General features: G+C 31.0%; 2 protein-coding genes across 2 annotated transcripts; both read right to left on the bottom strand.

Moving 5' to 3' along the window:
• Nucleotides 1-727: 727 nt before the first annotated feature.
• LOC124835025 (putative aquaporin NIP-type) lies at nt 728-2,709 on the bottom strand. Its single transcript, XM_047309877.2, has 3 exons — nt 2,656-2,709; nt 2,446-2,507; nt 728-1,973 (listed from the first exon to the last, which is right to left on the bottom strand). Exons 1-3 carry the CDS (start codon nt 2,692-2,694, stop codon nt 1,778-1,780), a joined length of 297 nt encoding a protein of 98 aa, XP_047165833.2. The 5' UTR covers nt 2,695-2,709; the 3' UTR covers nt 728-1,777.
• A 5,151-nt stretch (nt 2,710-7,860) lies between these two features.
• Nucleotides 7,861-11,372, bottom strand: LOC124835026 (uncharacterized). Its single transcript, XM_047309878.2, has 2 exons — nt 10,883-11,372; nt 7,861-9,001 (listed from the first exon to the last, which is right to left on the bottom strand). Exons 1-2 carry the CDS (start codon nt 11,128-11,130, stop codon nt 8,149-8,151), a joined length of 1,101 nt encoding a protein of 366 aa, XP_047165834.1. The 5' UTR covers nt 11,131-11,372; the 3' UTR covers nt 7,861-8,148.
• Between the last annotated feature and the right edge of the window lie 3,008 nt (nt 11,373-14,380).

Below are 14,380 nucleotides of genomic sequence, written 5' to 3'. Positions count from 1 at the left end.
CATTAATTTAATCATTTTTTTTAAAATATCACTATTTAGAACCTTAAGTTAAACACAAACTTCTTTTTTATTTTCATATTTCGAAGGCACCTTTCTTGTCTATATTCGATAAAAGAATTGAGTAAGGCTATCTTTATATTAAAAATTATATAAAAGAATCATTTTAAAAAATAAAAAAACTTCTTTCCTGTTCATACCTTGAACAGGTCACAAATAACTTGGGAGGCTATAGAAAAGGCAATTGTTCTGCCTCCTTCCAGTACATCTGATTCCTTTCTTAATTTCTCATCCCAAAACTATCTTTTCCTACAATGCCTTTCCCTTCAAATTAAAAAAGTAAAACTTGGATCTTACACAATTAAATAGAAACTCGTTTACCATTACCAAAATGTGAGTATGAGTCCATTTGTGTACGAAATAACAGTATGACAGATAAATCAGTCTCTAAAGTATTAGTCATTAACTGTCATCTTTTAATGCAGATACATGGTTGATTTGAGTTTATAACTACTAAATATGAGAAAAGTAAAACTAGAATAATGAGATACTAATGTGCTAAGTGCAAGCTACAAAAAATGAAGATGCCAATAATTAATTAGTCACGTATGGGAACGAATAATGCCAGCTTTACACTTTATTCAAAGCGAACTACCCATTCTCTGCTATATTTTACTGATGCAATAACCTAAGTATATGTTTACTTCCTGACGTGAATTGCAATAGCAATGGTAATTCATGTCTCATTATCACCATATACTTCATGCAAAAGGTAAGAATATACTTACATGAAACTACACTTACACAATTTCTTTCACTTTCTTTTAGGATCATCCATCATCACACAATTATAACCAACCAAACCCCATAAAGTTAAACTCATGCATCCTACTTCACATACAAGCTCTTATTTATATACCTTGCCTTAGAAGGAATCAAATTTCATGTACTGCTCACAAAATGGTGCCTTCAACAAAGAGTTTGAGTCCTCAAAAACTTGCAGCAGTGCTGCTTCTTTTATGTGTCACAATTTCATCTTCGGTTCATGCCATCACATATTCTACCAAGTTAGAGCAACCACAAGTTTCTCCTCAACCATACACTGAAATCAAGTGTGGATCATGCCCTTGTGGAAGTCCCTGCGACGAGGAACTTCTGTCACCTCCTCCTCCACCTCCTTCGCCGCCGCCACTATCATTACCAGAGATTTCCTCCCCACAAATTTGTGATGAATCACCACCGCCGCCACCACCGCCACCTCCGCGACTGCGACCACCACCATCACGACCTCCACCGACCCCACCGCCGCCGCCAAGATTCATATATGTAATCGCTCCACCGGGTGATGCATATGCATACTATTACTCTGCTGTTCAAAACAGAGTTGTGGGGTTGCTAGTTTTGGCTGGTCTGGGAGCACTATCCGTCACCGTGTTATTTGGTTGAACTTTGTCTATTTACTCTATTTATGTTATTTGTAGGTGCATTATATTTTCATCTCCATTGCTTTTGTATTTTTAAATAAACTTGTTGGTGAGCTTAGTTCTTGTGTGTTGGTAATTGATTTTTTATGTGGTTTATAGTTCAGGAAAGATTCATCATGTTGGGTATGCTAATCAACTAATCAAAATTTCAATTTTTATAAATAAATAAAAAAATTATGAAAATATCTACGCATTGAAATTATGCATAACCTTGTCCTAATTCAAAGTCATAAATAAGAAATAAATTCAAACATCAACCTGAAGAATCAAATTTCCATTGTATCCCATGAATCTGTTCAACCTGAAGAAGGCCCTTTGATTTCTTCTGAAGGAGAATTGTGTGTGGTGGATCTAAGAAAGTTATAAGCTAGTGCTCCAGCTATGGCTCCAATAATTGGACCAACGACGTATATCCACAACCCTTTGTAAACATGTATAATAAGCGAAGGACCAATACTACTTGCAGGGTTCATGGAAGCTCCTGACACAGGCCTGCATCAAATTGCAAAACCAATTTCAATTTTCATAATAAACCACCAACACTTCTTAATCTAACAAAACTTGAATACAATTTATTAACTACTTTTTCTCTTGTTTATGAGTAGGAAATTAGTTTCATTCCCGTAATCTATGCAGGTTTTTATAAACACCTCTATCATGTAAATCTTACAAAACTGCAATTCTTGCGAGATACAACACCAAAACAAGAGCTATGTAAGTTGTGTTCTAAGAGAAGATAGATTGCTAAATGAAAATGTAAAGCACTTCCATATTCATAGTATCATTCGATCGCAAATCCTCTTCGATAGTTACCATAAGAAGTTATACAGAACAACGTTTCTGATTGTTTAAGAGGGTAAACATTTTTGGTCTGAGGGTGAATAATCATTAAACTCATCTCCTCATCAGTCATGACATGATGCCTAAAATCAATATTTAAAACCTTAAACCAGTAATTAGTTACCCGGCAACGAAGACATTCAACATTATAGTCATCCCAACTACAACTCCTGCAAAATCACCCACCTGCGAGTTTATCAAGTCAAGCATACAATGCTTATTATTAGAATAGAATATTTAGACCCAGAAAAAAGAAATCAGTACAAAAGTGAAAAACATTTGTTTAAGACACGCGTGTGTGTGTATATATTATAGTATGAAGGAGAGTGCAAACCGCTCTGTCGTCTGTAGTAACAGCAGATATAACAAACATCAAGAGAAAGGTGATGGTGATTTCAGCAGCTAAAGATTGGACATTGGATCCAACTGGTATCGTTCCAAAGAAAGATTTAGGAGTTAAATCCTACATTAGGGCTAGTGTGCCACTTGCAAGTATAGACCCCAGTAACTGAGCAAAAATGTACAGTGGCACCTACATGCATGACCAAAAGTCATCAAAGCAACACGTTATAAAAATGGTGCAGAAACTGGTTAATGTGAATACCTGAACTGGAGTCTTAGTTCTCCCTAGAAAGAACTGTATCTAATTATTGTGTTTCCAAAAATTGAAAATGATGTTAACAGAAGAAAGTCACCTGTTTATATGAGAAGCGGCGGAAAATGGCTAAAGTGATGGTGACTGCAGGGTTGAAGTGTGCTCCAGAGATATGACCAACAGTGTAAAACATGACCATTACGATGAGTCCCCATGTCACACAAATGCCTGGAAATGTGACTGAGCCATAGATCTTATTCACTGCCACAGATCCACAACCAGCAAATACCACAAAATATGTGCCAATCACTTCTGCCATCACCTAGTCACAATCCAAAGAGAAGAAGAAAAACATCCTACCCTCATTTCAGTCTAATGATAATAGTATATATAGAACAGTTTTTCTCGTTTTGGTTGCGCAAGTGTTAATTCCTCTGAGACAACAGAAAACATCATGTGACTGACCTTCTGTGCAGGGTTGCAACATGGTTTGAACAACAGTGATGCAATCCAAAGGTTGTGGAAGGGCTAGGGGAAAAACCTTCTTCCATACTTGACATTGTATCTTCAGCTTTGGTGGTCATTGCTGATAATGTCTCAGAGATCAGAAAACACCTTCTCACCTAGACAATCAATGTTTGTTACCAAGAAATATACAGGTCATTCCGTGATTTTTTTACATACTATCAATTTTGTTAAGTCTTAAACAACCATTTAAATTCGTGCAAATTTGTGATGTTTGATAGCATAACTGCAAATTAATTCTAGATAGATTCTGTTGCAAAGATATATAATAATCACTACATAGTTTGTTTCTGATACACTATTAAACGATGAAAATGATATTCTTATACATCTTAATTGAAATTTAATAGAGCCAAAAGTTTAGTGCTTGTTTGTTTTAGAATTACAAATTACAAAATCAATATTTAACAGTTTTTAACAAGTGCATCCTTCAATAAAATTATTTTATTTAGATATTTACTCTACTTTTATTTTAAGTATAAAAGAAAAAGTCCTTATTGAGATAAAACAGGATGAAATATCTTAAAATGTAGGTGCTGCTAACACTAGAGAAATAGTACTCTGTTCTTATTAATTATGGAAGCTTATTTTAGAGAAATAGTAAAAATAAGGAAATGTAAAGATTTTTATTATATTTTTAATGAAGGGTAATTTGGGAAGTTCCACTTTTATGAGAGTACTGTAAGAAAATCAGGGAGGTTCAGAAAAAAAAAAGCACCCAACGTAAAGCCGTACATCGCGATTATATGCCCAATTGTCTTGCTGCCAAAAATATTTCATATATCAAACAAATTTCAACACAAAAATCCAAAATAGAAAAAACTCACACTCGAATTTTACTATTTAAATTTAATATAGGTTTATATACTTTTTATTTTCAACTAATATATAAACTAATTTTAACTTATGGTTTTTTTATTTTTTTCTCAATTTTGTTAAACACAGTTTCTTCAAATATATCTTTAGTTTTCTTTCCTCGAAAATTTCATTGGATCATGCGTCCTAAGGGTTAAAAGAGTTTAGTTGTACCCGAAATATTTGAATTCGATTTGTTAAACATTTTATCAAGTTTTTTTAATTTAATAAATTAAATTAAATTTAAGTATTTAAATTATTCAACTTCAAACCTAACATTAAGGATAAGAAAATAATTACGTTAATTAAATTAACGATAATCAATTAGTGTGTCTGTTATTTGTGTGCTCATTATGAAAATATGCAAAGTTTAGTTAAAAGTGTTAAAATTAATTTTGATTTTTTTGAACTATGACTTTTTTTATTAGATTACAAGACTGTAATAACATTAATTTCTTAAAATTTTACATAAATGCCACATAAATATTTCTATTTATAGATTATTATAACATAAAGCGATTATTAAATACTAAATTGATCATTTAAAAAAATTAAGAGATGAAATTTTCATGAAACCAAACAATCTAACTCGATCACTATTTTTCTTGAAAAAACCATTACTTTTTTTAGTTAGTCTCATTTAAAATAAAAGAGTCAAATTAAAGAAACTTGTTTTAATTGTAGTGTCACTTTTACATTTAAATTTTAAATAATGATTTTTTTCTACTACGTGTTTTTTTTTTCAGTTTTATTAATTTGAAAATTGAATGGGAAAACAACAATCAAAATTAGACAGTAATTATTCTTTTAATCTATGTGAAAACTTTAAAAGTCAATTGATATGAAATGGAGGGAACATTTGAAAAATAAAAAATTAAATTCACGTAAAAAAACAGATGGTGACAGAATTAAGTTATTTTATTTTCTCATAATCGCAAGTTGAGCTAAGTTCCGAGGATAATCCAAAATTACTAAAATTTGTAAATAAAATGTGAAATACGTGGAATCTTTGTGAAAGCAATGCAACATAAAGCAATTAATTACTCCCTGCCAAGTGGTATTATTCAATCGAAGCATGTTGATAAGTGCTTCTTGGATGTATCAACATTTAATGATTTGAAATATTTTATTTAGTCTAACTTTTGATCTATTATGATGAATTAATTTAATTCAATGAGTTTAAAATTTTTTAAATTAGTCAAATTCATTGCATATTAGTAAATTAAATAATTCACTAACTCATTTAATTACCATTTATTTTCAATTTTAAATTATATTTTTCTAATTAAAATATAAATAAAGTTAAATTTAAATAATGTTAATAATATAACTTAAAAATAACAAATTGAGTGGATCGATGAACTAATCCAATTAACTATATATTAATAATCTAATGGATTGATAAATCAACTTAGCTTCCTACAAATTTATTTCGAATGAATCCGATTTTCAACGGTCTAATTCAAAATTAACTCATAAAAAATTTAACATTTTCTAAACTCAACATCAATCCGAACCCATAAGTTAAGTTATTGACAACCTAATTTTATTTATTTATTAACTCTTTTATTATAAATTGAATTTGCAATTAGTTAAATTATTTCTTTAGAAAAAATAAAAAAAATTATAAAATACAATATAGGTTTAAAACATGACATATTAAATTATTAGTGGTAAAAAAACAAATATAAACAAATAGGAATGATAAAATTTAAATTATATTATAGTAGAGAATAAATTTTATGCAAATATTAAGTTATTATAAGAAAACGTTGAGTCCTCTTGTTTGAAATAGTATTGCAAACATTTTTATACGTAGTCCAATGTAGAAGCCGATAGGATGAGTTCAATCCACCTATTTAGTGAATGAGTTACTCTAGGTTTATTTTTTTTTTTTTGAGTTCTGAAAATTTTAGTACTCACTTATTTTTTTAGTCCCTGTATATTGACTCATTTATTTCAAAAGTAAATAATTTTAATAAAAGTATATAAAAATTCTAATAAACAAAAATAAAATTCTTAAACTTGATAGGTCTTATGATCTTGTCCATTAACATTACAAATACTAAAATATTAGCACATGAAACAATTTTATCATATTACAATTATTTGTTCATTAAATAATATTGGAACCTTGACAAAATGTTCTAGTAAATTTAGACGATTTAATGATATTATCTATTATATATTAAAAATATATATCATCTAAGAATTTTGATAAGATTTTATTGAACTAATACTGATATTTGAAAATACGAATGACTTCACACAAGGACACTTAAATCTTGTCTCATCATAACTAATAGAAAAATTATATTGTTTAAATTGTATACAATCTTTTACTTCTTTCTTATCAATTATGTGTACTATTGAACCAATCTAGCTTTTATTTATATATATGTTCTCATACACAATGAACATTTAAATTTTTCCATCTACATGTAAATTTAACTTCTTGTTTTTAACATGTGACCTTGTTCATTAAAGAAGATTCACCTTTTTATAATTGATCATCATGTAAATTTTAATACATTACAAAAACGTTTGAATTTAGCGACCAAAGTTGTGAAATTATATAAAAAAAAAATCTAAAAAAAAAATTGTAATTTCCTCTTGAACTGCCATTGAATTCCCACGCCAATTCCATGAACTCCAGTTCCCGTCTCAGTGCCGGTTGTCGATATCATGGACAGAACTTAGAAATCAGAAAAAAGATGAGGAGGTTGTCGGGAATGAACACTAGCATTATAAGCATTACCTAAAAAGGCCCCACGCTGAGTTGGGTGTCTTAATCATCTAAGGCTTTCATGCTCATAAGCGAAGAAAGCGATGGAGGCAATGACAACTTCAGGGCAACTACTCATTGATCGGGATACAAACTGTTCATGTAAACTCTTGCTGCACCTGGGACCACTTACTCTTTCTAAAGCACCACTCATTATTACTGGAGTTTTATTATCGGTGATAAATGTGAAATTAATTTCTCTACAGATTTAAGATTAGATACGCTTTTGGTAGAATCATTACACTTCCATTCTGATCAACACAATCAATTGACAATATGTTCCCATATGTTTTCTTGGAATCACATCGAAATTGTTGCTCACTTGTTTCTTCATTGTCCATTTGTTGTTAACTTGTGGTATTGGTTTAGTTCAAGTATATACTATCCAGTTTGGAGAAGTTGGCTACCAAGAATTACATATATAGATTTATCAACAAGCCAATAAAAATGAATTTATTTTAAAAGTGTGTTGTGTTTGATGATAAATGATGGATGAAATTGATAATCACGGTTGATTCAATTGTTATCTGTGAGAAGATCATAGCCTTCCCTCATTATTTTAAATTATTTGGATTTTGGATTGAATAGTCAAACAGCCGAACCTCACTCCATCAGCATCAACATCGAATTTGCCACAAAGAAAGGCATCACATTCAGACTATAAAAAGTAGCATTAGAGTCCAAAATACCAAACTCTAAAGGAAGGTCCCATTAAAATGCACTATTCAATATATAAAGAAGTACTTGCTAGCTACGCAACTTTAAAGAGAACAGAAGAATTGACAAGGCCCTTAACTACTTCTGTGTACTATTTTTATACAACGTTTCCTTTACAAATCAACTACAGAATCAAGTTCTTTTCATCATACAACAACATTTTATTGACAATTACCATTACCAGTCACTCGACACCTCCACCATGGCCTGGACTGGCATTTTTTTCACTATGTTATTTTCCTCGTTCACTTTTTTTTTTCTTTTTATATTACAGAAAATTTATCTCACAAGTTCCAGGTGAAAAGCAAAAGATAGGAAAAGATACAAAGTAGAAGAGCCAAACTCAACCACTATTTTGAAGAAACTTCAGAAGCACAACTTGTGATAGGCATATCAGAAGGAGTACATACAAGAGCCCTTTGCTGCAAATGTCTCAAACTCTGCTCCATGCTTACTTGGACCATCTCAGCCAGCATCTTCTTCGCTTTACCAGATTGATCATCTCCATCAATCTGTGATATGATGTCACAAACTATGTTCTGAAGAGTGTCCGGTTCGACTTCAGGTCTCGAATATGGAGACTCTCTGAGTAACTGCAAAAGGGTACGTGCTTTTGGCTGTGATTTAGGGGTTCCTTGAACTGTCAGCTCAAGAAGTCCCGGAATAACACCTTCTCTGAGAATCGGTTCCCTGTATTTACATCTATCACTTTCACACATTCTCAGCAGTGCTCCAACAGCATGTTCCCTACTCTGGGGAGTGCCATTTTCAAGAACTTCCACGACTGCAAGAACCCCACCTTCTTCAGATGTTAAGGCGGTTCTACCCTCCTCATAACCCACCAAGGATTCTATCAGAGCACAACATTTTTCAGCTATTTTTGAGGATTTTCTACAGGTGTTGAGAAGATTAACTATAAAAGGCATTGCATTTATTTCGAGAATAATGCTCAGGTTTTCAGGGTGTGTTGATAAACTAGACAGAGCCGTCACAGCATCAACTTTAGCTTGAGGGCTTCCATCTTTAAGAGTATTTACAAGCAGAGGAATCGCGCCACAAGCACTGATTATTGGTTTGTTAGTTGGAGAGACAGATAGAGTGAGCAAAGATGCAGTTGCATACTCCCGCAGATTTGGATTTTCTGACTTGAGGAAACTGATTATCGGCTCTAATGCACCAGCTTCCACAATGCTAATTTTGTTCCTGCTTGATAACAACAGAAATGAATTACGAATAATGCACAGAAATTATATAGCAGAACAATATTCAGAGCTGGAACATATTCAAAACAGGCCTCAGATGCAAGATTAATGCAAAGCTAAAAAGGCCACACGTTTAAGTCAGATTAACGTTAGATTACAGTCTTTTGATGATTGGTAGTGTATGTTCTACATTTATTCCTTGAAAGAAGAAATTTTCTATGATTATAGCTCATTTATGGACCCGACAATCTATCAGTTATTAGATAAAATACAACCCACTAAACCTCCTACCGACCCCATGGACCCAGTAAAGAGAGAATGGAAACTTCAATGCAGAACGCAGATCTTCCCTTCTCAAAAGCATTTAATAATATAAAAGGCGATTAGGAATAAAATTATAACTTCTGTTATGTTTTTTAACTAAATGGAAAATGGGGAAGTGAAAATTTTAAATTGAAATCGTTTTAAACTTAATGATAAAACAAAAATATAAAGGAAAAAGATTAAGGACAGAAAGAAAGTAGGAGCAAAAATGATTTACACTGGCATACTCTTACAGTATGAAAGTGATTTCACTAAGCAAGAATTGGTAAAAATAAAAACATTTTATTTTATCTTCTTGCAATATCTTTATTTACCCATTCCACCTACAACTGCAACCATGGCCTTAATGAGAAGAAGAGTACAAAAGTTGAAAAAAGTCATTCGGTGATTGAATAGAGCATTGAATGAAGGGACATGAACCATCTCCAACAATAAACATTAAACAAAACCCGGAATTCTAGCATATATAGGTTTAAGTGTTTAGGTTGATAGCTGCCTTTTCCAGTTTTTAGTTTGCATTCTTCTATCTATAATCATAAAACATGTTTTCTTTTTACTATATTATTACTCCGTTAGATAAGTGTACAGCTAATTTTACTATCTTCCGTTGACAAATTTATCATGATTTATAACCTCTGCAACTTTTTGCAGGTTAACTTCATTTAAATAAGACAATCCTAAAACGTTAAAAAGGTAAAGAGCTCCATATGTACAAAACAAAAACCACCCGCCAATTGGATAAGATTCTATGTTAAAGCATCCAATATTTCAGGTCAACACCAGTTTATGCACCCATTGAATTTTAAAAAAATAATCATAAATCCCTATCCAATCACTACATGTGACACAGTAAAAAAAAGTCAAAAATTCTTCAGAATTTTTTATCAATTCAGCCAACCAAATTTTGCATTCTGATTATAAACCATGAAAAAAAGTTGTTTTTCTTCTTCTTTTCTGACATGGGAATACTAACAGCGAAATTTTCATTCAGCTCCATCTTTCTTCCCCGAATTCCAACAAACATCTCCCAGTCATTAATCACTTATTTTAATTATCACATCAAAACTTACACCAAAATTTTAATTATGAAACTTCAATCATCTAAAACTATTCAATAACTTGAACCACAAATCATTAAAATAAAGTAAACAGACCCACCATCAAACCATTGTTATAAGCTTCTCATAATCTCTTCTAAATATCTAAGAATAAAAAACTCCTCCTTATTGTATCATGTTGCATGTTCACCAAATCGAAACTGTTTATCGCATATTCTTATATTCTATTCCCAACTTGACACACTCCATGGATCCCATCCCATGCGTTTCACACCATCCAAATATATTGAAAAATTACAACAAAATATATATATAAAAAAAAATTGGCACCATAGGAATACCTCTGTTTCATATAATCCTAAATCCAAATTACATAACAAACACATAATATATGCATATTTTGAGTAAAAAAATAGTTTTTTCTGGTTCGGAAAACCCAATTTGAGAAGAAAACTGGTCGATTTGAAATTTTAGAGAGAAAGAGATAAGGTGGTACGTACTTTTCGTCTTGTACGGCGAGGTTGAGGAGAGCGAGAAGGGCGGGTTCGTGGAACTCGGGCGAGTCGACTCGGAGCATGGAGACGAGTGGGGTGACGGCCTGACGGAGTTGGCGGCGGCAGCGGTGGGAGGTTTTAGTGAGGCGGCGGATGTCCTTGGCCGCTTGGACCCTCAGAACGGGGTCGTTTAGCCGCAGCAGCTCCAACGCTCGCCGTACGGCCACTGCTTCCGCCGGAGGAGCCTCCTCCATCGGTTCCGTTCAGTGACAGAAAGAAACAGAGAGAGAAAACTGGTTTGGCGTGCGTGGCTTGAAGCAACAGTTATTATTACTCACAACGCATCACAGTTTGGATATATAGAGAAAGAGAAAGAGAAAGGGTAGTTGTTGGTTGAGACAGTTTCTTTCTTTGTTTATTCAACTTTCGTGTAAGTTCTTTCGTTTCGATTGCCAAACTTAATTTTTGTACTAACATTTTCCCATTCAAACCAGTCAAACACTCTTTGTTAGCGTTGAAGTAACATTTCACAACAACATTCTTAAATAATTTAGTTCGTTAATTCACATCTAGATACGTAATTTTTTTTTATTTTTCTCAAATATTTATTCGCAACAAATCTACAATAGATTCACCGCAAAATTCATGTCAGATATTTAACTGTATATAGAACTTTAAGTTTTTAAGAATATACAAATTCGAATATGAACAGTAAAGATTTTGTTATCAAATAACTAAAATTACTTAATTGTATTTTCTAAAAACAATTATCTTTAAACAAGTGAACAGTTAAAGAGAAGATGGAACATCAACTTAAGAAGATAAGAAATTTGTGCTTTAACATGTGTCCTGTTTTTGTTTTGCTTTTTTAAATAAGAAAAGGAAGATTATCCTTTTAAAAGCGCCGTAAGAATTAAATTTAATATATTTCATGAGTTATTTCTTGTGATTAGTTAATATAACATTAAGAATTAATAGTGACTCAGATAAAGGACATTCTTTCCTCCTAAACTTGTATTTTCTTTTTGAGTTAAAAGAGAAGTTAGGCATGTTAGGTCAGGTATTGTATTTAACTTTAATTTGATGACTCAATACTATAATTGCAAGAATTCAAGATGATTCAGATCATTTATAATGGTACGATGTAACTGTTAAAGAGTTATTACTAGTATATATATATATATATATATATATACACACACACACACAAGAGAATGTGTAATAGTTATCCTTCCATGAAGAAGATGTGTAGTGTTTATACGTAGTTCTTCCAAAGTTTTGATTGAATTATTTATTTAAACATGAATTTGACTCAATGGAGAAAATTGAAAATTGAAAAACATACTATATTAGTATTATATAATTAAATTATCAAAGACTAGAAATAAAAACTTAAATTAATGTACATTCACAATATATTTCAAAATAAAATCATATTTTTATAAATATAACATCGCATTTATTTTAGTATAGCTAGACTTTGAGACTAATTAAATAGAACATCATGTTTTGTTTAAACCAATAATCACTATTAAAACATAAATAATTATTTTAAAAAAAATATACTTTAACAAAAAAATCAGACATTGTACTAGATTTAGACTATTAAAAAAAAAACTTTCAGAAAAATAAATTGAGTTGAAAACCTAAATCCCTTAAAATCAATCTCGTGTAAGATTATCAACCGAAATTAGGTTTGGCTCACGTTCATCTTAGTTTATATAGTTCCCTAGAAACTGTAGGAGTTGTTGGTTAATGTATTTTTTTAGACTTTTTCAGTGTCTGAATTTATTTTCACATGGTTTCAACTTGAATTTGGGAATGACGTATGTATCAGAATATTAAGGTATAGGTGAAACTGAGAAATAATGTTTCTGTTGATGTGAGTCTTTGATTAGAATTGCAAGTTAGAAAATTTAAGTGGCAGTTAGGTACAGTTGACTATAGCTTAGCAATAATTATTTCTAAATCTTAGTCTTTGCAATAATTTTCTCTTTGATTTAGATGCATGCTTCTATTAAATTTTGTCTACACGCAAATTATGTATGTATGGTACGGTTAATTTGGCTTTCTTTCCTGTTGAAATAGGTGAATTACATTCCTCCTAGATAAATAAATAAATTAATTAATTAACTAATAATGTATTATATCAATGTTCACTTTGCTTTTACATATATATGGCTTTATTCTCATAAATAATTACAACTTTAAATTGTTCCACTTCATGCCTTTGTAAGGGCATTATTTCAAAATTTTAAGCCAAGCCAAAAAGATCTTTGCTTTGAACTTCTTTTTCTATTCCCTTTACCTTTTTTTTTTCTTTAGTGAAAGAAGTTATACTCATAATGATTTTATCACAAAATTAATCCAAACATTTTTCTTTTTATAAGAGTGTGAAAAATGAAAATTTCAAGAAATGAGATCCCTCAAAATTAGATCATTATGTTGGGGTGCTCCAAATCCAACTACAAGATTAAATGTAGTGTCGTGGTATGTTTAAGTATTTTTAAAAATACATTTCACATATTACAATTTTCTTTAAAAATTCAACTTTAGGAAAGTGAGACTTTTGGCAAACTTAAATTTAAACAAAACTTAAATTCTCAAACTTCAATCAAAATACAAATTTGGAAAGTGGTTTGTGGCCAAATCTAAAACTGCCAGACAAGACCTTTCTCAGAAGCCCCACTGCTACATTGTTTAAGTAATAACCACCTTCTAATTAACTCAATTTTGAATTAAAGCATTCATGAATTAATTAAGACATAACCTTTTTGTTGAATAGGGAAATCGGCAATTATCATCTAATAAAAAGTGCTTAAAAGTTAGGGTTATTGGAGGAGAATATATATAAACTTAAATCTGTTTGTTGGAATTTTGTTTTTTGACGTGGAACCGTTTGTTGGCACATTACTATGTTCTATTGGTAAATGACACATGTATTTGTTCCTAAAGTTAAAGTTTTTTTTTAAGCTTTCTTTGAGTACACGTTTTGTGTTTATAACAAGTTAATGGTACTAGTCATAATGAAAGAAAAAGGTGAAAGAAGAAAATTTTAAAACTAGGGTTAGTTTAAATAGGTTAATTAGTTTTAATTTTTTAATTAATTAGGATGAAATTTGTCTAAGTATACCCTAAGTTATAAGTTAATTATGTATGTATAGTGTATAAAGAAATTCTTTTCTTGAGCTTCAAGCGATTTTTTTTTCTACAAGAATCTTTAACTTTTCTTTTTCTTTCAACCATCTTCTCTTTTTCTAATCTCTACCCTTAGCTTGGGTTATGTATAGGTTTTAATATATTTCTAAACATTTTCGTGTGTGATTGACTCATGATAAAATGATATTTCAAAAACAAATTTTGATGCAAGTTTCTAATTTTCTTTTATATATTTTGAGGGTTTTTTTAATTAATTTATTAAATACTTTTATTAAATAGTTCCTAATTAAAATATTGAATCTGAAAAAGATATCCACTCGTAGAAACACTTGGCTTGTCATTTTT

The sequence above is a fragment of the Vigna umbellata genome, chromosome 1 (assembly GCF_029865625.1).
Source record: "Vigna umbellata cultivar VRB3 chromosome 1, Vumbellata_1.0, whole genome shotgun sequence".
Taxonomy (NCBI): Eukaryota; Viridiplantae; Streptophyta; class Magnoliopsida; order Fabales; family Fabaceae; genus Vigna; species Vigna umbellata.
The sequence above is the reverse complement of the archived record's forward strand: the minus strand, read 5'-3'. Positions and strand labels throughout refer to the sequence as shown.